Below are 27778 nucleotides of genomic sequence, written 5' to 3' on the forward strand. Positions count from 1 at the left end.
GCAATAGAAAATACGTTTCATTTGCGTTGCATGCGGAAGCGTATAGATAGAACTACAGATATACCAAAATATTTGCCTAGAACGTACATGACAAACTCCCGGCCCACTTAACCATGTGGCGTGCGGCCATGGCCCGCGATGCTATTTTATACGTTGACCTATTTCCGGCCCGCGAGATCATTGTATAGTGTAACTTACTTTTCCAAAGAAACAAGATTATAACCAAATCGCACAATACAGCAGCTGCCCCATCATACAATAGAATAAATCGAGTTATTCTAACGCTTGTAATCTGGGCTGCTTTTTTTCTTTATTGTTTGTTAATGCTTTTGCAAGCAGATAAATGAAATATAATGACGTAAAAGAAGAATAATCAAAAATAACCCGGCCAAAAACATCAAAAATTTGGTGTTGTTTCGCTGCCTGTTCCAATTCATGTTTCGTGTCATGAAATGTTCAATCAAGTTTTATCCTTACGGTCCGCGGCGTTAAATAAGTTTTGAGGTTTGACCCCTGGTGCGATTGAGTTTGACATCCCTGGCCTAGAAATTCAAAAATCTCTCATCAACTCCACCCTGGAGCAATTGTAAAAGCAGCAAAGTCAAGTTTGCCGGTTTTCTGTTTTAATTCGGACGAAAGTATCAACTTTTGTTTTGTCATTTGAGTGGGATTAAATTCTACAGACGACGATTTTTATTAAACTGACTTCTTTACTTGCCGACACCATCTCATATAACTTGAAACAATTGAACGTGACGTAAACGAGGGAATTATGCTTCGCCCCAAATCTTATAAACTTTTTGATTTTACAAGTTACTTAAAAAACGACCGAGGTAAAAGGAAAATGTCTGCGTCTGTACTCGCAATAGCGCGGTAACAATCAATAAATATAAAAGTTCGACGCGACTGGTCTTCAAAAATTACACCAAACTACAGGTAATCGGGTTACAACGCCAGCTGGCTGTGACCGCATAAAGCGATAATCTACTGAGCCGCCTTTGTTGATAAAAATACGAAATAAGAGTGATAGCAAGCAAAGCGCTCAACCCTATTAGCATTCAAATTAACAAAATAATGGAAATGGAGCTGAAAATTGTTTTCACAGCAGCAGACTGGGCGTGACTAATGCTGGTGAATGAATCGAGAATTTGTGAAATGGTTCGCGTAATGTTCGTGAGCAGATGGCCTGGACAGAACTGTCACGCACTTTATCGCGTTAACTTTCTTATTAATACAATGCTGAGATTTATACGTGTCTGGCAAGTCACATGAATGGATAATTACCTTCGCCGATGTCAACGCACAGACTTGCTTTGTCTGCTGCTGGACAATCCCGTGTTTATGACCGGCTGGAAAATTATCAAATATCTTTTGTGACGTCATAGAGATAACAATTGTTACAAGCAGTAAAAATTAAATCAACCGAAAATTAAAGTGTCGTGGGAAATTGAAGACTGCAGTTCACTCTGAATAAGCAAATATGTATGTTGGAAATTTTAAATGTAATTTTGAAGAAAAAGCCGACCTGGTTGAAAATTAACTTATAAACAACGTTTGTTTGAAGAGAGTCCGGTTCGTAGAATTTTACAAAATTTCAAATGCACAGTTTTGTTTGTGAGTCAAAATAAGACGGCAGCTTATTGGTCCATATTGTGGAGATTCAACATGCAGTGCACGTTGCATAATGTTTTCGTCATAATCATATCAGCCACATTCTAAAATCATCGAGTAATAAAGTGCGACACCACCTATGCTGCTTTGTGTTAAAATCGATTGATCTTGGCGCAGTCGAGTTTTATTTGCGTGTTGGCGGGTTTATATTATCCACTCAAACTTCTTCAAGTTCAACTTGCGGTGTTAAAAGAAACATCGGGTTTCTATTGCAAATAGTGACGTCATAAACCAGCAAAATAATTGACAAAAAAGTCGAAATTCCTTATGTGTTACGTCATAATACCTGTAAAGCAAGTGCTGTTGTTTGAATTACCCCCGCGCGATGCTGCCATCGCCCCTGCAACTAGTGCGGTTACTAGCTGGAATTATGACGTCATAATAAACGGCGAAAAAATGTATTATGTTGTGAGATATAAAAGCGGTCGATCGAGCGCGTGAGCTTCGTTGAAGGAAAACGAGCTGAGAAGAGCTTTGTGTGGAAGAGCTAATGACCAAGGTATGAGAGCTCGACTGATAATCTTCGTGTTAGGAAGCAGCCGAGCTTTTGTCAAATCGAATATTTTACAGATGATCAGATTTCTTTTCCTGATTATGATGTCTATGTTTGTAGCAGAAGGTCAACCCATGAACAGCTTACCAAGAAGTGGGTCAGATTTAAGAATTCTATGCCATATTGTGTTGTTTTTGACTTCAGTTGTCAACTTATTGTCTGATTCGATCCCTAACCCTTTTCTTTTCCACCAATCAAAGCTTGCAGGTTCGGCGGAGAAAGTCACGTGATTGGTTCGTCATGGCACCCTAACCTGGGGAGGCCGTTCGGGGTCATGTATTGCGTAACATGCCACTGCGTCAGGGTAACTACCTAATATGACATCTCAATTTTCTATAAAACTAAATTGTAAAGCATCTATTTTCACACCGGTACAATTCCAGGCAACTGACGGTCTTCAAACCGCTAGAGGTCGCCGAAGACAGCCGACAAAGGTAACATGTCATGACGTCAGAAAGCATTGCCCCCCGGCCCGATGTGTGGGGGCGCGAACGCCGAGGGGAGAATGTTGCAAAGTTTGCCCTGAAGGTGAGAATCGCTAAATTGTGACCTTTGACTTTACGTAATAACACACGTCATAATGCGGGGAAGACGTAGGTTCAAAGGCCAGGCAGTTTGTGTTATATATCAGGGTAAGTTTCTATTGATTGCAGGAAGTCGACCGGGGTCGTCCCTGACTGGGGAACATTTCCCGCCAAATCTGAGACACTATGACGTGGAAAACGTCGCCAATGACGACAGTAGGAAAACAACGAGCGTAGACGGGAAAACAAAACGTAAATTGTTTGAGAGAGCTGTTTTTGATAAATTTTATCACCTTAGTCTCTTACTTAAATTTTCTGTCAAAAACTTTCCATCTTTGATTTCCCAGATTTTCTTTCTCTCCTGACAAGCGGCGATGACGGACCTCTCGTCCGGGTCACTTTCACCCTGCAGAGGATCGACCTCCATTTCATCATCTCACCGTGAGTTCTTCCTGCTTTGCTCAACTGACTTCGTCCGATTCAGGCAAATATTTCTCCACCCAGGTCCCATGCTCCGCCACACTTGCTAGAGCTGATGATGAACAACCGCAGCAAGAGCTTGTACCGCCACCCAATCCAACTACGTCACCAGAGTGAAAAAACGACCATCTGCGCGGTAATTATGACGTCACTTTTCAATAAATACTTAGGCGCTAGCGTTTTTAAATTTTTACGACATCTTCCAGGTGTGGAAGAATCTTCCGAAGTACGTCGTCAATTTGCTGGAGAAGAATTCCCTCATCGTCCGTCTTTCCTTCAACACTTCTAGTGATGTACTCAATCAACACATTGTGACGTCATCAGGAAGAATTAGGCGCCATCGCGCGTTAGGCCGAGGTAAAGATTAAAGTTCAAAGGTTGAAGGCGTGCCGTCATAGTGACTGTCTAATACTCTAATGGTTAACATATTCACAGAGACTTTCAGCTCCATTTTATCTCTTAAATCATCGCCGCAAGATGGCAGCGCAGGGGCGGTTGTGATGGTGACTTTGGGACGACATCGCTTCAACAAACTGCACTTTGTTCTTATCTTTAAGTGGGTTCACTCATATCGACGCTTGTATGCCTTGCAGGAGATGCTTGTCTGATGTCCATTGCTTTCTTTTGCAGAAGTGAATTCCCGATCCATGACGCAAGTGAAAATGACGTCATGACACTTCGTCTGTTGAACGAGAAGAAAGAAGTTCTTAAATCGTCGGATAAAAAATTTGTCCAGCAGGTAAATTCTTTAAACATTTTTTATATCTCAACTTTGTTTAATCGATTATTCTTACTCCAGAATGACGAAATAACGGATGTGTGGTCGACCGATTCAAAAATATTACGTCATCTCGGTGCCGGATCGCTTAAACTTGAACTTGTTATCAAGACCGGTGTTGTGACGTCATACGTTGGAAATATTACGACCCGAACGATGTGTGGGGGTAAGTTGTGACGTAGATAACCAATGTTGTAATATGAGTTATTATGACATCACAATCGGTTACACGGCGACGTAGGTCTTGAAGCGGTTCTTAGTGGCAGTGGATGTGTGCAACCTGCAAGCACGGGAGCAGCCGGGTCGGCGATTTTCACAATAAAACCCGACAGCTCGGTCAAGTTTAAGGTGAGAAGAATATTTCTCTCTCAAAATAATTTCTTTTTTAATTCTCTTCAACTTTCACCTTTGACCTCTTTCACCAGGTAAACTTGGTTGGACTTTCCAGTACTCTGACGTCACTAGCGATATTCGGGGACTTCAGAAAGAAGCGTTCTAGAGTAATTGATGACGTCACATCCCACTACAAGGCGGGCATCGCTGAAGGGACTTTACCTAAACTCGGCGGTAGAGAGGTAACGACTGCATCTTTGACGTAAAATGGCCTTAATTAATGCTCATTGTGACGTGTCAGCTTCACCTCCTCATGAGCGGTAGAGTGCGAGTTGCCGTGGAAACCGAACAAAGCAGTAGCGGGGAGTTGTCGGGTCATCTGAGGCCATCCTTTCATCAAGCGATGCTAGAAGGTGCGTATGTGAGGAAAAATCATTTTTCTATGACCTCATGATCCTTGTCTGTTGCAGAACAACCGATGCTTTTAGCGGGCGCTCTCATGCGACCCCCAGTGTTCACTGAGGCAGCCGGTCACGCTTGGTTTAATTTGGACGATAAATGTCGCTTCTATTACGTTATAAGTAAGTTTAGATAGTTCGGTAATGTCTATAGACGTCATGCAAATCATGACGTAATTTGTTTCATACTGTCAGCTCTTTCCGGACTGAGTAAAGAGTCTGACGTTTCACTCTCTGCTCTCTTGCGCAGTCTAGCGGATGGTGGTGGAGGGAGACGTCTGAAAGGATTCCACGGCAGCGAGGTGAGTGAGGCCACCTCGCGATCATTCCTCGTGAACATATTTATTATAAATTTCTTCTTTTATTACGTGCGCAGGCGAGAGGAGTTTTCAGGGAATTGAGCTCTGTGACGTATGACCTTCTCAACAAAGGGACCGCTTATGTTCAAGTGATTTTAGATTATTATTCTTTTTTTTGAAACGAACTCACTTTTTCACTTCACAGTCGGTATTCTCTTGATAACAGATAACTACTAAGCGCCACCCAACGGGCGAGATCGGGGGTTCGGTTCACATTCCAAATTCCTGCTCGTCAAGTCACTTTTACCAAGGTATGACGTAATAAACGCATTCTTAAACATGGGGACATTGTTGAATTGGATCGAAATATTCTAGATGTTTCCGACGATGAGGAAGAAGATATTCCTCCCACAAGATCAAGTCACCCCCGTCATAGAGTGGCCCACGACGCGGCTCACCGACAGATCATGCATCGGCGTCTAGAGCTTCATCCATTGTCATGCTTCGCTGAGGGGAGGTGGTGGCCCGCTGGAAGCACTTGGGCGCCATCCTACGACAGGAAATGTACAACCTGCGTCTGTGAGGTCATAATTGGTTGGACGACACAATTGCTTTTCATTTGTCAGTGAATGATGCCGTCATTAACAATCGCCCACTTTAACCAGGGAGGTGGTGTTTTATGTGACCCGATCCTCTGCCCACGTTTAGCCTGTCAGAGACCAGTGGCCCTGGACACCGAGTGTTGTCCTGTCTGCAGCGACGGCTTCGGAGGTGTGCCCACCAAGGAAGGGGGCGATTTATCACTAGGTAGGTGGCCCAAAAGTTCCTGCGTCCTACATTTCCTTCTCAACTTCACTCCTCCATTGTTCTTTCTCTTCTAGGTTCATTGTTGGGTGCTTCTTTCAACAAATATGATGTCATAGGGTTTGGAACAAACAAACCGTTAAAAAACGTAAAAGAAGGTGAATTATTACATCGTTAAATATTGCGTCATAAAATATATTGGGTACCAGGGAAACAATTTTTTCACTCGAAGGTTGCCAGGACGGGAATGGAGGAGAGATTCGTCCTTTCGGCTCATCCTGGAAGCCTTTCTTCCCTCAATTCGGCTTCGTGCCCTGCGTGAACTGCACCTGCCGCCACAACGGGGAGATTGTCTGCGGTAAGATCACGTGCCCACTATCCGCTTGTGACCATCCGGTTAAGATGAACCCGACCGACTGCTGCGAGACTTGTCCAGGTGATTCTCGTAAAATTGTCAAACTTTTCTTATTTTGTTCGACGAAAAAAGTCTGACAGTTTTCGCATATTTTTTCACCCATTATTGCACTTCAACTCAAAGTCAATCTAATTTCTTTCTGGCTCAATTCTTTTTTTTTGGGTTTCTAAATTTTAGTCCACAACCTAAACCTCCTGAAGCGAACACGTGATCAAGGTATGCAGGAAGACAGCGCAGTGCGCATGTGCGAGTTTGGCGGCGATTTGAAGAGGCCTGGCGAAAGTTGGCACCCGGTGATACCTGGCTTGGAAAATATGAAGTGCATTGAATGCAAATGCCCGGTTGGTCGTTGTTGCTTCAAAGTAATAAACTATTACGCGGGTCAACTCTGTATGAAACGCGTCCTTTCTTCATTATCAGGTTCATGGAGTGAAAGTTCGATGTGAGAGGAAATGCCCTCCGATCGAAGATGACTGCCATGGCGGAAAAAGAAGCTCAAATAGCTGCTGCCCGTGGCGTTGCCATTCGAGGTAGAAGCCAGAAGCACTTAAAGTCAGTCGTATATGACGACGTATGTTCATATTAGTGATGTCATTGATGTTCAGCGAATTCTTATTCATTCAACATTCGGTCTATGGCGTCTTGTAACTTTATTAAATATTTGTTTTAAGCATTACTCAGACCTAATCTCTTGTGTTTATAAGCGAATAAATTTTCATAAAACGCTTCACCTAGAAAACTTAATAAGCTACTAAGCTTATAGCAAGTTATGTTAAATGTTCGGTGACACTGAACATAACTTATAACTAGTTTTAGGAAAAACAGGTTTAACGCAACTAGGTTTGGGAAAAACATTATATCGAAAAATCCTCTCACAGTCGAACGGAAACTTCAACGTAGCTTGAAGAACAGTCGGTGCTTATGGGATGCCTCAACCACAAAATTTGATCTGTGTGAAAGACAATTTCTATTCAGGCAATAGCTGTGGGCTACAGATATAAAGAAAAAGTGTTCTAAACCTTTGTGCTATAAAAATATTTTCACTCGTTTAAGAAGAACTCGGGATTTCAAACAATTGTTTATCACGAAATACAACACACAATGTGCTAGTTAATGCAATTTGAAGAGGCCGTTAGTTTTATGCATCGCATCAACGTATCTTGTCATTGGGCTGTTGATAATGGGAAACCTTGTAGGCTGTTTTTTTACCATCCGGGGCGCAGGAGACATTCCGGTTCCCCAGTTCGGAGGAGTTATGTTGACCGGATAGCCTTCGGAGGGCAGCATGCTGCGCAATGTTGACCATTCTTCGCAACGCGTGCTTGGCATTGAAGGAATTGTGGGTTTCGACCACTTATTGCCCCACTTCTGCAGAGTAATCGATGGTTCGTGATAGGACTTTTTTAGAATTTTAAGGTCGCCACTTTCGACGAATTTTTCCCTTGCGACTGGAGCAGTGCTTCTTAGATCCAACGGATCATGCGATTTTGAGACCCAAACAACTTCGGGATGGCAATTTGCTTCCTTACTTTTGCTGATACACAGGTTGGGTTTACATTTTTCACGTTTTAATCTATTTCCGTACCAGCCAAAGTACCACGGTTTACTTTTATTGCTGTAAAAAGCCATCCAAGAAAATAACAAGCACCCACAAAAGCCTGCAAAGAATTTCTTTTACGAACTAAAAGAAACTACAGGAGACCCTTGTTGCCAGGAAACGACGCACGCAGAAGTCTCGAAGCAGTCGTTGAAAACATCGGCCTGGTTTCAATTTCCTTTTTTTTCAAGCAACAGAAAAATCGCTTTGCGTGTTGTTGTGTATAAATAACAGCCTATTGGAGACAACATGTTACAATGCTTTAAATGAAAGAAACAGTGGATATTTGATCGCTTCCACGCTAAAAGAAACTAAGAATTTCTGAAAATTGGGTAGGTGCTAACCTGTAGTTTTGTAGTTAGGCCACCTTTTTTCTTATACTTTCCGAGATTACCGGTCTGTCTGTCAGCACGGTACTCGGTAATTTAATTCTGGTAATTATTCCATTCGTCTAGTGACCTATAATACCTACCATAGAATAACTGTGTTGGTGTACGGTATTTTTCAAGGATAAAGTATTTCATATGCTTAAGTTTTCGAATTTGAATGGGGATTCTTGAAAACCTACCCCACACTCTAGCACTTATTTTTGCTCCGTGACGTCATACTTATCATATTTTAAATCACCAGAAATATCAGCACCTATTAAATGATCATATTCTTAGATAAATAAAGCCATTTGTAAATCACCCCGACTGGAATGTGCGGCAGTTGTTGGATGAGATATCGTGCTTGCAAAGCCGCTTATTTTAGTTTAATGCCATGCACTGAAGGTTCAATTCTTCGTTTATTTATTATAAATTGACTTGACGATAAAAAAGCTTAGGGTGCATATAGAATAATCTTTTGCTTGCTACGCTTTCCTCTATGGAACCCCTTTCTTACCTATACAATCACGTTTAACTATAATTTTATCGTGGTTGTAGGCCTACACCGGTATGTTATGCCTATTGCATAGGGATAGATACAACAATGTAATCCAAAACATGACATGAATTCGAGAGAACCAATCTCTAGCAAAAATGATGTTTGGAAGGACACAAGTAGCAGCTCTAGCCTATGCAAATCTCAACAAAAAGTAACCCACAAAAATTTGGCCGCATTTGCACATTTTTTTGGAAAAAGCTTTACATTATGAGTTGTTCACTTACAAACTTTTTAGTCTATGGTGTTGAGTTATATTCCAGGAATGTCATTCACACTGTCAAGAACTAATGATTTAGCATTAAAAAGACATAATCGTTAAGTGATCATGAATGTTGCTATTAAAACAAAGCTGTGTGTGGATTAAAATTTCACTTTCTGCTGACACAAATAGAGCAAGATTTGTTTGTGTCACGACGATATATGTTTGTGTTGATGCAAATTACAAGATTTTTATGCCAGAGTTCTACTAACTTAGCATCTTAGGCCGTCATCGTCTCGCTTTCCAAACTCTTTAAATCATTGCTCGGCCTTTTTCTGTCCATTGCTGATACTTTGATGAAAAAATGCTTTATTGATGAAAAAATTTATTTTATATAATGGGTTTGTTGCCAAACTTGGTGCTTTTCTTTATAATTAATTTATGTTTAACTGTGTATGACCCGTTGGACATATAAATTGATATAATGTCTTTCTAAATTACTTGAAAGAAAATATCTATGTGCTGGTTTGATACAAGCTTGTAGTAGGCTGTGGTATTACAACAGGTATTTCTATCCCTACATACAGGTCGTACTTAATTGAACTTCTGAGCAAGATGCGGTAAGATGGATGAGATTTTACATCCGGACCTTGATGAAGAAGATGTCCTCGGAGTGGGAGACCACCTTGCAAATCAAAATGAAAACAGTGAATCTCAGGTATCTACTTCCTACAGCTTTGTCACCACAAAACCTGTCTAAAGACCGGATCTTTCACATTGCAGCCATCTCTTATGCAATAGCAAATCATTTCTATCTTTAGAAGCAGATTTTAAAAAGTTTGCAGTGTGAGTGAAAATGATTAAATTGAGCAGCACTCAGCATGGCAGCCATTCATTAAGCAATTCAGAGCAAGCGCAGATCACTGAGAAACTCAAAGTGTTGCGCTCGTTTTCAACTGTTGTTTGAATCGCATTGTTTGTTAGGTGCCGTCGGTCTCTATAAAATTCGGTTCTCTTCATAACAACGGTTTTTTGTACTTTTTGAAGCAAGTTTACCCAAAAAAATGTGAAAATAAATGTATAATGTAAGGAAATACAGTGACAATTAAGAACCTCTGTTTTCATAGACTTGGTTTAGTTTTGATAGCTTGCCGGTCCAATTAGATTTAAGAACGTGTTTATGACAAAGATAGATTGTTTGTAGATATGACTGCAACACTATAGTTTGAGTTTATATGAGAGCTTATTGGTTGGGAAGTTATACTAAAAGTGATGATGAGATTTATACAGAATAAGATATTGCTGCTTGGTCCACGCTTCGGTTGGTACCTGCCCTCTGCCAGGGAGTCAAACTCGGACGCAAAAGCGTACGACGAGAATTGGTTGAAAAGTGTGAGTTCAAGTTCATATCCAAGTTGATGTTTATGCAAAGTTAGAGCCTAAAAGTTGCGTGATGTCATAGTGATGTCATGGCTGGAGTGTGCTTGGTATCTTTCGTTGTAACTTAATGTTAAAAATGAACTTATGCAATTATGAATGCAAGTAACTTAAATACACTTTGTATTGTTGCTTCACCCATCCGCTTGTTCATCTGCAGGATCCGTACGACAACTTCATGAGGAGACACCTCCAGCATTATGGCTACTACACAGGTACGGTCACTTTACATGTTGGACAGAACTAAGCAAATAAAACTGAGGCAAATTTTTATACAAGCGACATATCCTGGACAGAGTGTCGTCATCTTGGTTCTTCGAAGATTCGTAAATAAAATTAAAAATTTTTTTCAATTTTCCAGGGAAATGGACTTTCTTTCCATACTAGATCAGTAAAACTTAGTGTTAGAACGTCTTATTATGAAAAATAATGAAATATTTACTAAAGTTAGCAAAATGCAAATGCAAAAGTGTTCTTGCTATGAACTCAAATTGAAGGAATAATAATAGATGACATAATGATAAAAACAACCTCAACAATAACTAAAACAATGAGTAGAGGGGAAAGTACCTGAACATTACAATTCCGTGATGTGATTTCACCGTCTATTAATACAACTTGTGTAACTATCTCTGCTTGTCTTATCTACATTGTCTATTCTCCAACTCTTCCTGTGGAGTTGGTTAGACTCAACATAACCTTGCACACTGTGAGTGGGTGGCCCCCGGTGTAAACTAATGAAATGTGACTTTACAAATGCCATCGACGTCTTGTGTTTGGGAATATATTGCCTGTAGTGACGTCTGAAATTGTATCATTATAAGCAAATGTCAATTTAGGCAAAACCAAGGCTATAAATGGCCGCCCTACATAGCAATTATTATTGCATCTTCTACTACAATGCAAAGGCTTTGAAATAGTTTTCAATATTCTACATTCTTTGTCTTTTAAGTTTGACACCTGCTTTCATGCTCTTGGACAATGTCATCCAAGGTTTTGACTTATACAAGACTTCTTGTTCTTATCCCGTACCACAGCGACATCACAAAATTGCAGCAGCTTGCCCTTAGAATTAGCCTAGCTTGCAGCAACCATCACGACACACTTCTGTTGCTTCACAAAAACGAAGCCTGCTCAAAAGTCTTTTGTGTCGTCTTGCTCACGCATGAGATAATACAAGGTGCTCTCATTTCCCCTCGCTTATAACTTGTGGTCGTTCTTGTGCCGTTTGAGCTCAACGGACAGAATTGTGATGTCACAGTATTGAAAGTGTTCTTATACACAAAGCCACTACAGGCGAAGTCGTGTCTATGTTAAATATATGGTTCACAAACGGGACATTGTAAAACGTGTCAGCATACTCGAAATATCCCTAGAGGCGATTTCCACTCTCCTGGTTAGGTCGCTTTCCAGCAATACGACATATTAAATTTTTCCCACCCACACATTTGTTATTTCTTCACTAACATAATCATTGGAAATTTCTCTTCCAATGGATGTCTACATCCTATTTTTAGTTTACCAACTTACTTCTAATACCATCACGCAATTTAGGATGTTTATGTCCTACTTGTATTATTCTTGTCCTGCACACTTTGTTTCTATTCAACTGGTGCTTTGTGCTGTTGTTTTCACTTCAAACCATGAGTTATTATTTTTGCATATTCTATTATTTCTTAATTCCTTTTAGCTTTGTATTTTTTTGTCGTGAACTAGCACAATGCCATCGCCATAGCAACTGGTATTGTTTTGATGATGGCAATGATGTCAAAAGATAAAATGAATGACAATGTTATTTCTGTTGCAAATTTGTTTAAACAATAAACAATCAGTTATTCCAATAACATAAAGATTTCAAAGAAACATTAACTTTTGTTCTTTTCGCTTCATCAACAACTTTGGCAATTTTCTAAACCTTCCAAATAACTTTTCTAATAAACATCTTAGCTGGAATGTTAACGCTACAATAATGTTCCACTTAAGAGCTATTTAGTCCATGCGTGTCGACCGCTTGTCTCAGCGCTTTCAATGGCTTTCCATTCAACGACCGGTAAAAATCCTTTCTTCATTGTTATCTGTCAATACAATAGGATTGTTGATGGTCGTCCATTGTTAGTGTCACCATTCAGTGAATGACTAATCATCTGGCCACTTGTATGTAGGCTTGGATGGTTCATTCTATTCGTAGTTGTTCATAGTTGTTGTTGTGTTTAAGTTTAAGTCTTAACGTTAGAAATTTGCTTGCAATGAAATCAGTGGCAGTTGAGAAAGAAGGTGATTACTTTTTAAAAGATGAATTTCTTGATTTTGTAATAAAATTATATCACATAATTATATGGGCAAATGTTACTGCTTGTAGTTTTTTGTATGTTTGTAAACATTTTGACAGGTTAAGTCATTCCTTTGGTGCAGTTGTAGACAGTGAAGTGCACTTGTATTTAAGCTGGTATAATTCGTATCAGTGTTAGTAAGCTTTAAAACTATTTGATGCCAAAAGTTGAGCAATGAATGGATAGTGGTAACAAATCCATAAAAATCACAAATCAGCTTTTCTTGCTGAAACATTCAAATGTTAAATTTAAACTGCAGGGCGCAATGCTTCCTTTCGTGACAACTTTCGCAGCTTGCAGGAATGGCGGCGGAACTACGACGCTCGATTGAGCGGCCACCACAACCTCTCAATTGTGGAAGAGCAGCTCGGAAGATCCTTCAAGCCAGGATCCCTCCAACACAAGATGATTGAAGCTCCATGTAGGTCCACAGAGATGTTATGAGTCATGAACGTGTCGAATCTCAAAGATGACGTAATATCTTTCTCTCAAACCAGCCGTGTTCTCCGCCGAGGGCCAACTCCCTGATGACTTGCTCCACCGAACCACCCAGCTCGTCTTTCAATACCAAGCAGGGCGAAAAATTCCCAAACTGCGGGAGCCGAGAAACTTATACGCTCTGACCAAGGAAGCCGGACCACAGCAGGCCACAAGGTTCATGATTTGTGCAAAATAGTTGTTACGCCCAATTAACCACGATTGCTTGTGCGTAGGTGGCCGTCCCATATGCAGGTAGTGTCCCCCGCTATCGCATTTATCGACTACAACCCCCCTGTGCCGGACCCTCTCTATAAACTCACTGGAAAGGAATCGACCCCATCTGTGAGAGGGCCCCACTCTGGGGAGGTAAGTCAGCATCTTGCACAACTTGGATCCATAACATAATGCTGTCGTTGAGATTGAAACGTTATCTTTTTGATTTTACAGATGATTTATTACAATGACCCAGGTCGCGACCTCTATTTTATGAGGTCAAGGGTTGCTGGATGCAGACTAGCAATGAGAAACACGCTACTGACACCGTGTGATTTTGAGGAGAGCAATTGCACACTTGAGTTTGAGTCAAGATTCGAGAGCGGAAATCTACTCAAAGTCGACAAAATGTGAGTCTTTATATTTTACAGTCTACATTCTATATTCAAGTGTTTTTGCAGATATGCAATTTTATCTTTCACAGAAATGACTTCGATTATGAACTGACCCTTCGCACTGATCTTTACACAAACAAACACACACAGTGGTTCTTCTTCAGGTAAAACAACATAAGGCAGCGTACTATTTTTTAACTCTCTATATAAACCCGGCCATGGTTTAAAATATATTGCAACGGGATTGGTCGTTCATCCTAAAATCGTCTTATTTCCTGGCAGAGTGCGCAACATGAGACCAGGCAGGAGTTATCGGTTCACCATCATCAACCTGATGAAGCCATCCAGCTTATACAACCAGGGGATGCGACCTGTCTGGTATTCAGAGATAAATGCCAAGAAAAATCAGGCATGTCTCTTACACCTTAATCTTTTATGGCTGAATATCATTGCCATGTAATGCCAGCAGTAACGTACACTCGATTCAACTCAGCTATAATCAGTGGAAGAGATTTGTGGCTAATTGGCTTTGTTTCAGCACATTAAAGCTCAATTTGCGGAGTTAAACTTTTCGTTGGGGTTACTCCTGGTTTGGTTTTTCAGATTGGATGGGTTCGAATGGGGTCAAATATTCGTTACTATAGAAACAACATGACGGGCAGGGATGGGCGGACATACTACTCATTGACGTGGACGTGCGAGTTCCCTTATAAGGATGACTGCTGCTACTTTGCCCACTGCTACCCGTACACCTACAGCGACTTACAGGTAACACATCAGCGTCGTTACTGACATCATCGTTTCACTCAATCCATGTCTCGTTGCAGGAATATCTGCTGCAACTTGCAAATGACCCCGTGAGGTCGAGGTTCTGTAAGCAAAGAGTTCTTTGCCGGACTCTGGCAGGTAAATCATCTCTAATAAATGATCAGTTGCATAAAAGCTCATCTCTTCTGTCAATAAACTGTTATCGGCCCGCTTGCTTCTAACTGATTCCTTATGTGCAGGGAATCTGGTATATATTTTAACAATTACGTCGCCTTCCCGCAACCCTGAGATCTCTCGCGCTAAACGTGCTGTCGTTCTCACTGCTCGTGTGCACCCAGGCGAGACCAACGCCTCGTGGATGATGAAAGGATTTCTCGATTATTTAACCGGAAACTCTGCCGATGCCAAAGTTTGTTGATAAAAGTTTTGGTCGTGATTTAGGCGTACTGCTTTTTCATTTACGAGTTATTAACCAGGATAAGCTCTGTCGGACTCATATCGCCCAGTCATGGTTGCTCATGACTCTATTTTCTTCATTTCTAGCTTTTGCGGGACTCGTTCATTTTCAAGATCGTGCCCATGCTCAACCCCGATGGAGTCATTGTTGGCAATTACAGGTGACCGGCGTCATCGTTGCTTGATATTCCTATTATTATTTCATAAATGCAATTCGGTCATTGTATGTATGACATTGATCGTTTTGCTCTTGTGTCATAGTAGAGTTTATGTGATGTCTTTGTCGTAGGTGTTCATTGGCTGGTCGTGATCTAAATCGAAATTACAAGTCGGTGTTGAAGGACTCGTTCCCGTCGATCTGGCACACAAAGATGATGATCAAGCGATTGAACGCTGAGCGACAGGTGGTCGTGTACTGCGACTTGCACGGACACTCGAGGAAAAACAACATTTTTATTTACGGCTGCGAGAACAAACATAACCCACAGAGGAGACTGAGAGAAAGGGTGAGGCCTTATTCAACGGGCAATCGCCAACAGCTGTTAACTCATCCGATTTATTGTCGCAGATCTTTCCCCTGATGCTGTCTAAGAACGCATTAGAAACGTTTTCCTACGAGAGTTGCAAGTACAAAGTGCAGAAGAGCAAGGAGGGCACAGGCAGGATTGTGGTCTGGTACATGGGCGTCATGAACAGGTGACTTTCGTAAAACTAGAATCTTGGCTTCAGAGTCTTTTATCAGGTCGTGATCTAAAAATATTTGGCAGCTACACGATGGAGGCGACATTTGGTGGGACGTCATTGGCCGGGGAGAGGAAGGACACCCACCTGAGCACGAAGGACCTGGAGAAAATGGGTTACCACTTCTGCGACACCCTCCTTGACTATTGTGACCCGGACTCATCAAAAGTGGAGGCATGCATGAGAGAGCTTCAGGATAAGATGAGGCGGCAGATCCTGAGGAGACTCCAACTCCAGAATAGGAACAGTGAGTTCATGGCGTGTGTTGGCAACACAATGCACCTTGTGTTAAGTTGAAGCGATGTCAACTCCGTTTTTGACTTTTTACAAGTTTCTGATGATTTAAATTTGGACGACTACATCAGCGAGCTCGAGTCTGACACATCTGGATCTGACTCATCATGTGACGATGGACTTCCCGTGCATCTACTCGCGATCGCACCCAAGCTGCAACGAAAGAAGAAGTTGAGAGCCAGGCGAGAGAAGGGAAAGATGACGAGCAAAGTAAGACCAGTCGTTGATTCTCAGCTGCTTCACATTTTATCGGGACTTTCTGTTTAGTTGTTATCGTCCGGACAAGAGAGTAAACCACCGACTACTCACAGCGCGAAGCTTCCAAGTGAAAAGTCAAAGTCACTTCGGTGAGCAACGATTTGTTTGTTTTGTCCTTATACCTGCCACCTACCATCCGTGAGTTTTCTTGGTTAATTCACTCATCAAGCGAAGAATCTCTGCTTATGACAGGTATTCGCAAGCTTCGTCGACCAGCAGCAGGCGCAGAGATGACCACACAAGGGGCTCAACCACCCCCAATACGTGCTCAGCAGACGAACGAGGCGGTGACAGATCAGCGAAAAAGGTAAGTTGACTCGCACTCAGCTGCAAACGGAGGAAAATAAACACAAATGAGTGGAGGCAGAAGAAAGTGGTCTGGTAGTTAGTGTCAGTGAGTTATAGGAACAACATGACCAGAGAGGAAGTCTTATTAATATAATTCAGCAGGGCAAGAGATCAGCGCTTCCGCTCCACACAAACAAGGCCACGTTCGTCCACTTTTCACCGCCCAGTCAGCTTATCACGAGCCTGAACTCGTCATATAAGAAGGCCAATGTCGTGATCAATCAGAGGAACCCTGCCAGTTATGGGTCACTTGGGTCCGCTCCGACTTGCATTAGAATGAGGACGGGCGATTGCTCAACTTTTAGGATAGAAAACTCTACTCAGGCAGCTTCAAAACCGTCCAATGAGAGTTCCGCAGCAGTCAGTGACGTCACAAATGTACAAGAAAAAAGAACAGCTTCAACTAAATATAGTCCCACCCTGGGCAAGGATGATGTGAGTGCAGGCGTACAACCAAGCTACCTTCGCTACAACGTGGCCATGCAGGGCTCCAGACAGGAAAAGGTGATCGGGTTAGCCCAGGCACACATCGGGGATATGTTGTACTTCAACACTCCACTACCAACACCAGGTGGCCTACTCTCAGGGGCAGGCTGCTTACCACTGTCAAAAGCCGACGAGAAGGTCAGCTTGACTCAAAGCCCAGATGGGAGCCAGGATCAGTTTGAGAATCTTCCGGATATTTCAAAGATCGCCAAGAGTGTCATCATAGCTCAGAACAGAGTGACAGGCAGGAAGATTTCTTCGGTGACCAATAAGTCTGATGAGAAATACCCGGATGTAAGAACAGGTTCAGTCAAGGTCGTAGCACCTCGACTCACAAAAAGCACCACGACGGCCAATCCTTCTTCCAAGGGGAAGTTATGGGATGAACTTCATTACACGTCTTCCTCCGTCCTGCATCCGACACAGCCAACTCGCACTTCCCAGCACAGGAAAACTAGAGCCGGGTCGAAATCTTTAAACGTTTTCACCCGTCGTTGATCTCAACTTAGATCAGGAGAGAGCAGTCAGACGAGGCAACAGCACGGCCAGGCATGTCCATGGACACAGAGACTACTTCATGGCTTCAGCTTCTATTATTGTCAACTTCATGTCCAGTTTTGCTCTTACAAATAGATCAGTCTTTGTTTAAGCAGATGTCTATGTTTTGTACGCAGCCAGCAATGACACAATAGATTTATAAAACATTTGGAAAGACATTTTTAATGGTTGAAGTAGTCACTTAGTGCAGTTTAACTTGTTTGATCTGTTGTTTGCAGTGACTTGGTGCAGTTAACAAAACCATTGTTTGTTGTATTAAATCTGTTGGAATGTTGTAGATGACATGACTCCTTAAAACGGTTCATTTCATCATTTTCAGTGTTTGCAATAAAATCATATTATTATCACATAGACATACTCTACGTTAAACTTTTGTTACACAATAGACCAAAGTAACTACCACCTGTCATAGTTAATTGTGAATTTAGTAAGTTTGTTGGGTTGCATTCAAACCGAGTGGTAGTCGTTGAACCTGCAAATCATTGGAATGTTGTGATGTGTTCTAACCCAGTTTGGTGTCTAACAGCTGCCCACCGTCTCACTGACCTACCTTGACCCCAGGTTTGCCGTGCTTGTTTCGTCGACTGGACGCTCTGGTAGAAGAGTTGAGTACAAACTCTCTTCCTGTAGTTTGTTTTGCTCTTTCAATTTCAAATTATGAAGTGTCTGCATGCTAGTAACACGATACTAAACTGCTGCGTTTTTTATTAATTTTATGAGAATTTTAGAAGGTAAAGAATCTTAATCAACCTGTCAATAGAAACCCGAAGTACCTCCAGCGATGCGATAAAATCTGTTAATTAAAATTAGAAATATAATTATCAAGTCATAGCGGGACAGTTTTCATGGAAAACTTTAACTTATAGTCGGAATACCTGGACGCCTTGACATCTGCCTATCTCCGAAGCGGTGTCCTCATGGTGCCAGACCAAGTTAAAGGTGAGCGCCCGTTGTTGCGACAAATGTTCATATAAATTGAATTAATTCTTCACCCGCATTGTAGACTATCCACTGAGGTACACAAACAGCAGCGGCGGCGCGACACAAGACGGCAACTTCACCGTGCAATATCTGGCCAATCATCTTGGAGCATTGTCAGGTGCTGTATGTCATAATTACCATTGTTACGTAACCTTCCTCTCAGAATATGACTCCCAATTTTAACCACCTGAGCAATGACAATGCAGCTGAGCGCGAGGTTGAGTCAAAAGTGAGCTCACCAGAGATGCGAAATGCGTCGTGTCAGTGGTCCCCTCAGCCCGAGCCCTCACCAGAGTCGGGCAGTGATGAGGAAGATCTGAACAAAGAGGCGATAATAGGTGTGCATGGATCCAGTGGTGCTGCCGTGGAATGATACGACTCATGCATTGACCAATTAACAGGCTTGCTTTTATGCATGTCTTACATTGAACGTGTGTCGACTATGCCGTTTGTGCCTGGCTTTTGTTTCTTTGTGATTTCTATTAACCAGAAATGTTTCTTTCATGAGGAGCAATATGAAATATTAACTGGGGTTGTTTTGTTTAGCGGAGCAATATGAAATATTAACTGGGGTTGTTTTGTTTAGCGGAGGAGCAATATGAAATATTAACTGGGTTTGTTTTGTTTAGCGGAGGAGCAATATGAAATATTAACTGGGTTTGTTTTGTTTAGCGGAGGAGCAATATGAAATATTAACTGGGGTTGTTTTATTTAGCGGAGGAGCAATATGAAATATTACGACAATCTGCTCTTCGACGCCAATTGAGTGCAGGACAACAAAGACTCCTCGCTCAAAAACATTTGATTGCGGTTGCTGCGATGCAACAACGTCAGGAAGACAAACAGGTACGAGAACTTTGACCATGAGTTTGTCGTCACATTGCTCCTGCAATCCGATGCATAAACCACTCGCAATCACTGCTGAATTTCCGGTTTTGTGGCAACTTTTGACTCCACTTTTTTGCCAAGGCATCATATGTTTTATGGAAGATAAAAATTTTAGCTGAATGATTTTGCAGAGAGTCTCCTCAGCATTAAGTGGCCAACTTTCATCGAAATTGAAGAAAGCCCTTTCAAGCCAGCATGGAGAAAATGAGGGCGGTGAGTGAAAGTTCAATCGAAAATTCTTCATAAAGCAAAACTCACAAATGCTTGTACGATCATCTGTTGACGGATTGCATTTTTAAGATTTATTTGCTAAAGTAGTTGAGATTATCCACAGAGGTTGTGATGTCTATGCTTCTTAAATTACATGCTTCATGGACTTTATACTCTCTATGAGTTGCTATAGTGTAGAGCACATGGATATTTGAGTAAACTTTAGTTACTACTGCTGCTATAGATAAGTATTGGTTGACATTAGTGTCAATGATTCATTATTTCCCTTTGTTCAACTTTTTATGCCTAATCCTGTATATTTAAAACAGATTGCAAATATTTTGAGTATAAGTTTTATTTATGACCTTGTTTCCTCTTTCACGTTGTGATTATTGCCTGGAAGAGTCAAGACAATGTTTCAAACCAATACTTGGTCATTGGTCAAACTTTGCGTAATTTAGGGTATTTCCCTGGCAAAAGCGTATAGAAAACATTTCTTCATGAGAATTCTTGCTTCTTGATAGATTTCTTCGGCTTAAACCTCTCCCCTGCAACAATTTCTTTAGTGATTTTGTGCTGGTTATTTAATTAAATTGTAAAATTATTATTTTATCGTGCAAAGTAGCATTTTAAACGGCTTACCTGGTTAGATCTACAAGTGGTATATTATCTGTGATGTAGCCAAGCATCCCAAATTGCCTAGTCATAGTGGTAGCAATGCCTAGTTGCAAATATGCTCATTATTACATCATTGTCAGCTGCAGATCCACTAATGTTGGTCACAAAAGGTTCTATTCGGTCAAACTCTCACGCTCCGTCCGCTGTGTCCGGCGCACCAAATGTGAGGTAGGCTTGCATTTGGCTGCTCCATAGACATCTCACTTTAATTTTCAATAACACAAACTTTACTCGTGTTTGGCCGACATATGATTTCAACTTTTATGTGATTACCATTTGCTTTGAGCACTCGTGTGTTTTGTCGATTATGTCGTCGCCCACCAGAGATTATTTGCTGATTTTTAGTTTGCAGTTGTTGATGCTTTTGTAGTTTTAGTGCTTAATATACTGTGGCTGCTGTGTTGCCTGATTTATCAACAATTTCTGCTTTTGCAGTGTCAAGTTTAATGAGCTACTAACATGCACATGTTTGCCCTGCCAATGGCGAAAGAGTTTTTTACTCTTCCACGGACATATTCTTTAAAATATTGTTATGATTCTTGTGTCACAATATTTTGTGTTAAAGCTCTCTTTCAAATCACACTGGTTAATTTTAAATGAACCAATGTTGTGCCACATTTGTTTCGGGCATTGTGACATGGAGTTATCGCATTGTGACATGGAGTTATCGCATTGTGACATGGAGATATTGCATTGTGACATGGAGATATTGCATGACTCAGCATAAGTTTTCCCCTGAAAAATTTTGGAAATTACAAAAAACTTGCAACTTAGTCAGAAACTTAACTTAGAAGTAAGAAACAAAACTTAAAAATTTACCATGAAAATGAAGATTTTATCAGAAAACTTATGCTCCCTTGTGTGGCTCTTTTATATCACAAGGCTTAAAACAAATTTGGCATGAACTGGTGTTAAAATTCCCCAGTGAGGTGCCTCCTGACAGAAGCATTCCTTCCTCCACTGACGTCAGAAACTCAGATGAGACCCCAGCAAGAGAGGGACCAAATGCCAAAGCATCTTCCCCCGATAGAAGCAAAAGGCCAATCAGTGGAGCTTCGAACCCACTCCACAAAGTCAGTTGCAACACCACGACAACATCTAACGAGTTTTGTATTAGAACATTGCTTGCAACTAACTTGATCAGCTAAATTTTGTTCTATGAAGCAGAAAATGTTTTTTAATGAGTTTTACAGAAAGAAACAACCACTCATTTATTTTCATGTAAAGAAACAAACCCTGGTTCCAACACGTTCCAAAATTTCTGTGAAGGCCGTTGATGGGGTCATGCCCGACATCAAACAAAACAATCTCAGTGAAAACACAAAACCAGCAATTTCTTCCACTGAAAGCATTCACATGAATTTGAACACGTCCAAACAAACCAATGAGGAGTCAGAATTATCTGTTCCTGATCCGCTAAACTTTCACAAATCTGAAGTCGACAGTGGACAAAATGTGGCTCCAAACATGCCGTGGCATGTTGTTAATGATGCCATGAGAAAGGAATCGCCACGTGACTCTCTTCCTGGCAAGGATAAAAAGTCGTCAACTTTATCGGACTCTCTGTGGAGTTCCAGGAAGGATCACCCGTCTAATATTTTAGAGACAGCCCAACACTTTCACAAGGAGAGAAAGTTTGTCACCGACCCTCCCCTGACACCTCTATCTGTCCAATCAAATGACATTCCTTCCAACACTCTACTAACTAGAGTCCCAAGAAGCCGAACCATCAACCAAACAACCATGAAAGGATTTGTAAAGGTGATGAATGGTTTTTTTTAAGATGAACAATGGTGTTTTAAGATTATGAATGGTTTTTAATGGTGAACAATGGTGTTTTAAGATGATGAATGGTGAACAATGGTGTTTTAAGATTATGAATGGTGAACAATGGTGTTTTAAGATTATGAATGGTTTTTAATGGTGAACAATGGTGTGTTGTGAGGTTTTTATCTAAGGCACCATTGTTTGCTCCTGTGGAAAATAAATGTAAATTTGAATTGTATTATTTTATAAATTCGTTATTCGATGATGGGTTTGCTGCATACGTCATTTATTTTAATTTCATCCATCGTCGATTTCCAGGGGGAATTGGCTCTTCCAAAAGCCCAAGATGCAACAACTATTCCTCCTGGGATAAAGAAGACAACCTCGTTAATCGTGGAGACAGATCCTGACTCGCTCACTGTGCATAGCAACAGGTGGTTTCCATGACAGCACAATGCCGTTTTTGCTTCATTCTTCTTATTATGACGTCATTACAGGTACTTGTTCAAGAATCCTAGAGCTGACACGGAATCCCATGGTCGGAAAACTCAGGCAAAACTATTCCAGGCTGCAGACGATTCTTTCTTCGGTGAGTTGATTCAATCACCTGACCAGATGTCACATAATCATTTCAAGATAGACCCTGTAGGTATTGGTTTGAATCTGTTGCGTATATTCACCTGCCACTGTCCTCGCCACAGGAATGTCGGACAGGATCGGGCTGAGCGTGATGCCACGCCAGGGTAGAGTGCCTCCAGTGGTGGCCAACATCGCTGAGTTGAGGAGGTCGCTCATGGGCCAGGGCAGAGAGAGGTGAGCCGGCTGTTTAAATTTTTAACATCTTCGAAGTGACTGCAATGATTTTGCAGCGAGAAACTGGACAGCAAACCCGACCAACCGCGAAGAATTATTTCGCAACTTCCCTCGCACAGGAACAACGATGACGTCATAAATCACGCAGACGACGTCATACCGTAAGTTTTCAAATGCAAAAATCGTGGTGTAGAAGAAGGTTATTTGGTGAAGAATGTGGAAACAACTCCAGGTTCAGCCAACGAGCTCGTCGGAGCAACGCGCGACCTCGCCAGTGGGGTCGGGGTTTCACCGATTTTGAGTCCAACGAAGAACAACCAGCAGTGAAGCGAACTCAGAGCTTCATCGATGAGCAACATCCGGACTCGACCAGATTCGAAAGAATCCCGAGAGACCTGAAAAGAACAAAGATCAATTCAGGTAGTGGTGACGTCACAGTACTGTGACGCACAAGACAAAATCAAAGTGTAACAACTGGAGGTTGTGATTGCTCGAAAAGTTGAGTTTCCTTCCCAGCGAGCACTTTGATATGAGAAACTCAATAAAACCTTCCATTTCAAAAGTTTGGTGTAAACTGAACAAAAATATAACTCATGACGTAAAGAGCGCCCTCACTTGAGCACGTGCTAATCAAAGTGAGGCGAACAACATGGCGAGGATAAGCGAAAACGTAAAGTAAATTAAAGCAAAATGCTTCAAAAAAATGATAAAAGTTCTTTTTCATAAACTCGGGATACTTTGTGCGGCCTTGACCGCCACCAATTCAAGTATTGGTGACGTCATAAGTCTTGTTTTTGCGTGTAGGCTCTTCTTCTTTTGACGGACATTTCAAAAACTTCAACGTTATTGACGAGCTCATTGATGGCGGTTCCCCTCCGCCCATATCTCGAAGAAGCGATATGGTCGTCCGATTACGTCATAACGATGGCGTTTATGACGATGATGTCGCAATAACGAGCAGGAGTGAAACAGCAAATCGAAGTTACACTCAAGTGAGCCGAGTGAAGTCACTCAACTCGAAGTTAACTCAGACAATTTACTATCCACCGACGTCATAATCGTGTTTATGCGCTCAGGGTAACGCAACAATCGAGAAAAGGTCTGACACTTCCGTGACGAAGATAAGAATCGGGTCACGCAACACTGAGCACAGATCGCGAATAAGTCAGCACGCCATAGACATCAAACAACGACAAGAGACACTGAGCGCTTCTGGTGAAACTTTTATTTGCGTTTTGTTTTGTGTCGATCCCTGCAGAATAGTTTCAATTGAACTTGCGTCCAGGCAAAGGGGACAAGCACACATTATCAGCGGTCAGTCTCAACATGGACCCGGAGACGGAGGAGCGGAACTGCGTGTCCACCCCCGCCCTGGCCAGCAGGCCCGTCCCTCCTCTTCTACGGTACCTCAGCGCCAAGCAGGTACTGATCTCACTTTGAAAGCGAGTGACGTCACTTCTAACCGAGTTTCAATATTTCAGGGTCAAAATAAGAAGAGATGATGACGTCGTTGTAGTTACCAGCATACGTCATGATTACGTCAATGAAGTAATCAATCCAGATACATACGTCATTCCTGACGTCATTGAGGTTGATGCTCACTGTGATAACCTTGTCTGTAAAATGTTAACTTCCAATCCATATCCATGGTGATGTCGTAACACGTCACAAACATTAATGATGACGTATTTTATTGTATTCACTGCCAGAGAAAAGTTACTTGAGCAAAGTATCAATGCTTATAAGTACTTGCCTAGACATTTCTGCGCTCGGAGTATTCTTTTGTTTCAATCCTGACAGAAACCCTCAAAATGCCTGTCACATTTCTTGTTCACTGTGTGATTTCATATGAAGGTTGTCAATTTCTATTATGTCTGCTCGGATGTTGAATTGTCAAAAACATTCTATTTTTTTAAACTAAACACAATTGCAAGTAAGACATCTGCACAGTAAGTTTAAAACACCAAGAGATCGACAAATAGATGTTATTATGCCGATACACGACGACTGTTCTTATTACGCAGGCGACCGCGGCTCATAGGATAGACCAACGGTACAGGACTACGCGCATGTGTGTCATTTATCAGTTGTATTTTCTGAATTTACGCTTATTGGCTTTCAGAAGCTTCAGACTGCCACCGTGTCGGTATTAGAGTGATATTTGTCACCACTGTGGAATACAGCATTCGTAGTTAACAATTACCATGAAAAGGCGAGTGAGTACGTGTGCACTGAAGAGAAATAGAGCTTACCATACATGACTCAAGTGTACAAGCAATGAAAAATAGGCCTATACATTTCAAGTAATCTGGAGAAATTTAGCTGGTTGTCATATTGACGTTTGCTTGATACGATCTACCAACGTGGTCGTCACTTAGTTGCTAGGCCTACAGTTGACGTCAAGCGAGCAGCACACGAGCTAGGCTGGCCGAGTTTCCGCTCTTCACATTTGCAATGTCCAACCAACCCTTCAAAAATCAGGCAGAGTGTTGCTCAGTAACAAGAAAGCGAGCAGCGTTAAAGATTTTGCCAAAGCTACTGCTTGTCTTTGTGAAAAAAATGTATGAAGCATTCGAAATACGATGTTGCATGCTTGCAAGTGTAACACGTGCATTTATAAGTTAGAGCTTGGTCGCACATGACGCAATATCATTGTGATTTCTGTAAGATCATCTTTGTTCCTCTACTTTTGAAATATTTTGTCTTAAACTATTGATAGCCACTGTTTCGCGCGTATCATAGAAATGACGTCAGATGATAATGTGATTTTATTGTGCAAGCTTTTGACCCGTTTTTGTAAGCTTATTTCTATGCATGGCTTTCGCCCTACCTTAAAATGACGTCAGACTTAAATGGTTTATGACCATGTTTGGTAACTTTTGAACACCAATGGTAATTGCATCAGACGTATTAAGGAAACAAGAAACTATCTTGGAGCTAACAAGCAATGAGCAAGTTTTAAAAAAAGGAATAAACCATTCGCTAAATAGCAAGGTTCAGAGTGCATGATTTTACTTCACCTTTTACTGCGTGCAATTTATATTTGTTACAAAGTAGCTACCTTTCTTTATGTTCCCTAAGCCTGTGTGTATACCAAAATGTACATAATTTACCCTTGGACATCAGCCTGAGGGTATAGGGATTGGTAACAACAATAAATACCTACTCTACCTAATAGTAGCGAATGTCTACTAAGTGAATTTTGATGCTACCGCGTAGCGAAGGGCTTTATGTGCCAAACAATCAAAAACAAATTGACCACTTGCAGACTTTGCTCCTTGTAATTTATTTTAATGATTTCCTTAGATATGGAACTTATCCTTCCACGACTGGTCTGTTCTTTGTCTTTTGCTCATTGCTAACGTAAATCTTCACTTTGGACAATAAGATCTTTATTATAACACGTCACGCCCTGGATATGACATAACCACGACAGTTCTTTTAGAAAATATTTTACATGATGAAAAGGATTTTATGTTGCATAAACTTTTAAGTTTAATTTTTTTAAACAAATTGGTTTTGAACTTGCAACAAAATTTTTTATTTAATCTTAGCAAAAACTCAAATTTATCATTTTGGATTACTTGTTGTATATAACTTTACTTCCTTCTAACATACTTACATCTCATCCAATTTACTTTAACCAGTAGCCCAATTCCATGTGGGCAACGCAATTGTCTCTGATTTCTTTGCGAGACATGAAGTCGGAAAATGTTTGGTGAAGTTTTCCCCCATTGCACGCCATTGCGCAATTTGCGTAGTGCCGTCAAAACTTTGTTAAACAAGGTTTGCTGAATTACTTTCACTGAAAGCCTTAACTGATGAAAGTAAATAGTATGGTGTGGTATAGGCCTGGGCGTCTAAGCCGAAGTCCAGAACTGTAACAGTAAAAGAATTATAAGGTACCGGTGCTAAAGGAGAAGTTATGACGTAGAAATTTCTAACAACTCCCATATGAGTTAAAGTGAAGGTATAACAGACATCTGGAGGGCAGTACTAAATTCTGGCAATAGCATCAAGCAGCCTAGTATTGCAGTTTTCGTCGAGATCTCTAGTGTGCACTGCGACTGGTCGCCTAAGGCTGCATCGAGTTTCTGATTGGGAACGTCCTTTTAAAACAGAAATCAGAGAAAAATCAGTGGTCACACCCGTTTCTCCTGGTGTGCAATACTCTTTTGACCAAACATTCCTGGGTGTGCTGTTATCAGCACTCCTGATAACCAGTTTATGAAAGCACCAATTGTCCGAATTTTACCAAAAACTCTCTTTTTATAGTAATTTTTGGTTCAACATAATGGAGTTTTGCAGGTAGCAAAATTCCTCTTTCAACTCTACACCTAACTTAAATTATTTTCAAGTCTAAAACGAATTTCGATGTCCAGCGCAAAAACTGTCATATTTCACGAAAGAAATGAGTTTAAAAACCATTTTTCGAAAACTTGTGCATTATTTCCTTCTGTATGTTTCTTTAAGTTTTCATGGAGCTATCTTTTTTGTAGATTTATTTTTTAGGTACCTTTTTTGCTTGGATATGAATTTTGTGGCAAAACCAGTGCACAAAAAAGATCTACTATGGCAAAATGCATTGTTACTGATAGCAAATTAACATTATTCGATGTGTACAGAAAAGTAAACTACG

The 27778-nt window shown here is 41.1% G+C and overlaps 2 protein-coding genes across 7 annotated transcripts; both read left to right on the top strand.

Moving 5' to 3' along the window:
• The first annotated feature begins 2059 nt into the window (after nt 1-2059).
• LOC143465143 (chordin-like) lies at nt 2060-7075 on the top strand. The gene is made up of 24 exons (XM_076963315.1): nt 2060-2170; nt 2242-2317; nt 2425-2528; nt 2608-2752; nt 2878-3000; nt 3096-3189; nt 3253-3364; nt 3435-3585; nt 3664-3784; nt 3859-3967; nt 4028-4172; nt 4248-4354; nt 4432-4581; nt 4641-4752; nt 4810-4920; nt 4993-5099; nt 5174-5245; nt 5323-5407; nt 5472-5680; nt 5762-5903; nt 5978-6058; nt 6133-6336; nt 6493-6656; nt 6736-7075. The coding sequence occupies exons 1-24, from the start codon at nt 2162-2164 to the stop codon at nt 6847-6849; spliced, it is 2847 nt and encodes a 948-aa protein (XP_076819430.1). The 5' UTR covers nt 2060-2161; the 3' UTR covers nt 6850-7075.
• A 1014-nt stretch (nt 7076-8089) lies between these two features.
• LOC143464813 (uncharacterized) lies at nt 8090-25138 on the top strand. 6 transcript variants are annotated; one of them, XM_076962813.1, is made up of 38 exons: nt 8090-8244; nt 9626-9756; nt 10329-10430; nt 10636-10690; nt 13065-13226; nt 13303-13459; nt 13519-13651; nt 13733-13908; nt 13983-14057; nt 14176-14302; nt 14497-14661; nt 14721-14799; nt 14901-15070; nt 15205-15278; nt 15407-15623; nt 15686-15813; nt 15885-16105; nt 16190-16362; nt 16420-16499; nt 16603-16717; nt 18329-18406; nt 18669-18741; nt 18806-18901; nt 18990-19121; nt 19499-19629; nt 19803-19884; nt 20640-20727; nt 21485-21632; nt 21787-22320; nt 22645-22760; nt 22824-22915; nt 23028-23139; nt 23196-23300; nt 23372-23559; nt 23944-24131; nt 24216-24354; nt 24425-24561; nt 24621-25138. In XM_076962813.1, the coding sequence occupies exons 2-38, from the start codon at nt 9664-9666 to the stop codon at nt 24639-24641; spliced, it is 4962 nt and encodes a 1653-aa protein (XP_076818928.1). In that variant the 5' UTR covers nt 8090-8244; nt 9626-9663; the 3' UTR covers nt 24642-25138. The 6 variants fall into 6 exon arrangements, with proteins under 6 accessions (XP_076818928.1, XP_076818929.1, XP_076818932.1 ...); XM_076962814.1 differs by having other exon boundaries at nt 20646-20727; XM_076962817.1 differs by lacking the exon at nt 18990-19121.
• Nucleotides 25139-27778: the final 2640 nt, after the last annotated feature.

The sequence above is a fragment of the Clavelina lepadiformis genome, chromosome 7 (assembly GCF_947623445.1).
Source record: "Clavelina lepadiformis chromosome 7, kaClaLepa1.1, whole genome shotgun sequence".
NCBI classification, from domain to species: domain Eukaryota; kingdom Metazoa; phylum Chordata; class Ascidiacea; order Aplousobranchia; family Clavelinidae; genus Clavelina; species Clavelina lepadiformis.

Coding starts and splice junctions, on each gene's coding strand:
- LOC143465143 (XM_076963315.1), top strand. Junction 2,753..2,877: donor TTGCAAAGTTTGCCCTGAAG/GTGAGAATCGCT, acceptor TATTGATTGCAG/GAAGTCGACCGGGGTCGTCC. Junction 3,365..3,434: donor AAAAAACGACCATCTGCGCG/GTAATTATGACG, acceptor GACATCTTCCAG/GTGTGGAAGAATCTTCCGAA.
- LOC143464813 (XM_076962813.1), top strand. CDS start 9,664: ATGGATGAGATTTTACATCCGGACCTTGATGAAGAAGATGTCCTCGGA. Junction 18,902..18,989: donor TCATCTTGGAGCATTGTCAG/GTGCTGTATGTC, acceptor ATGACAATGCAG/CTGAGCGCGAGGTTGAGTCA. Junction 23,560..23,943: donor AAGAACAAAGATCAATTCAG/GTAGTGGTGACG, acceptor TTTTGCGTGTAG/GCTCTTCTTCTTTTGACGGA.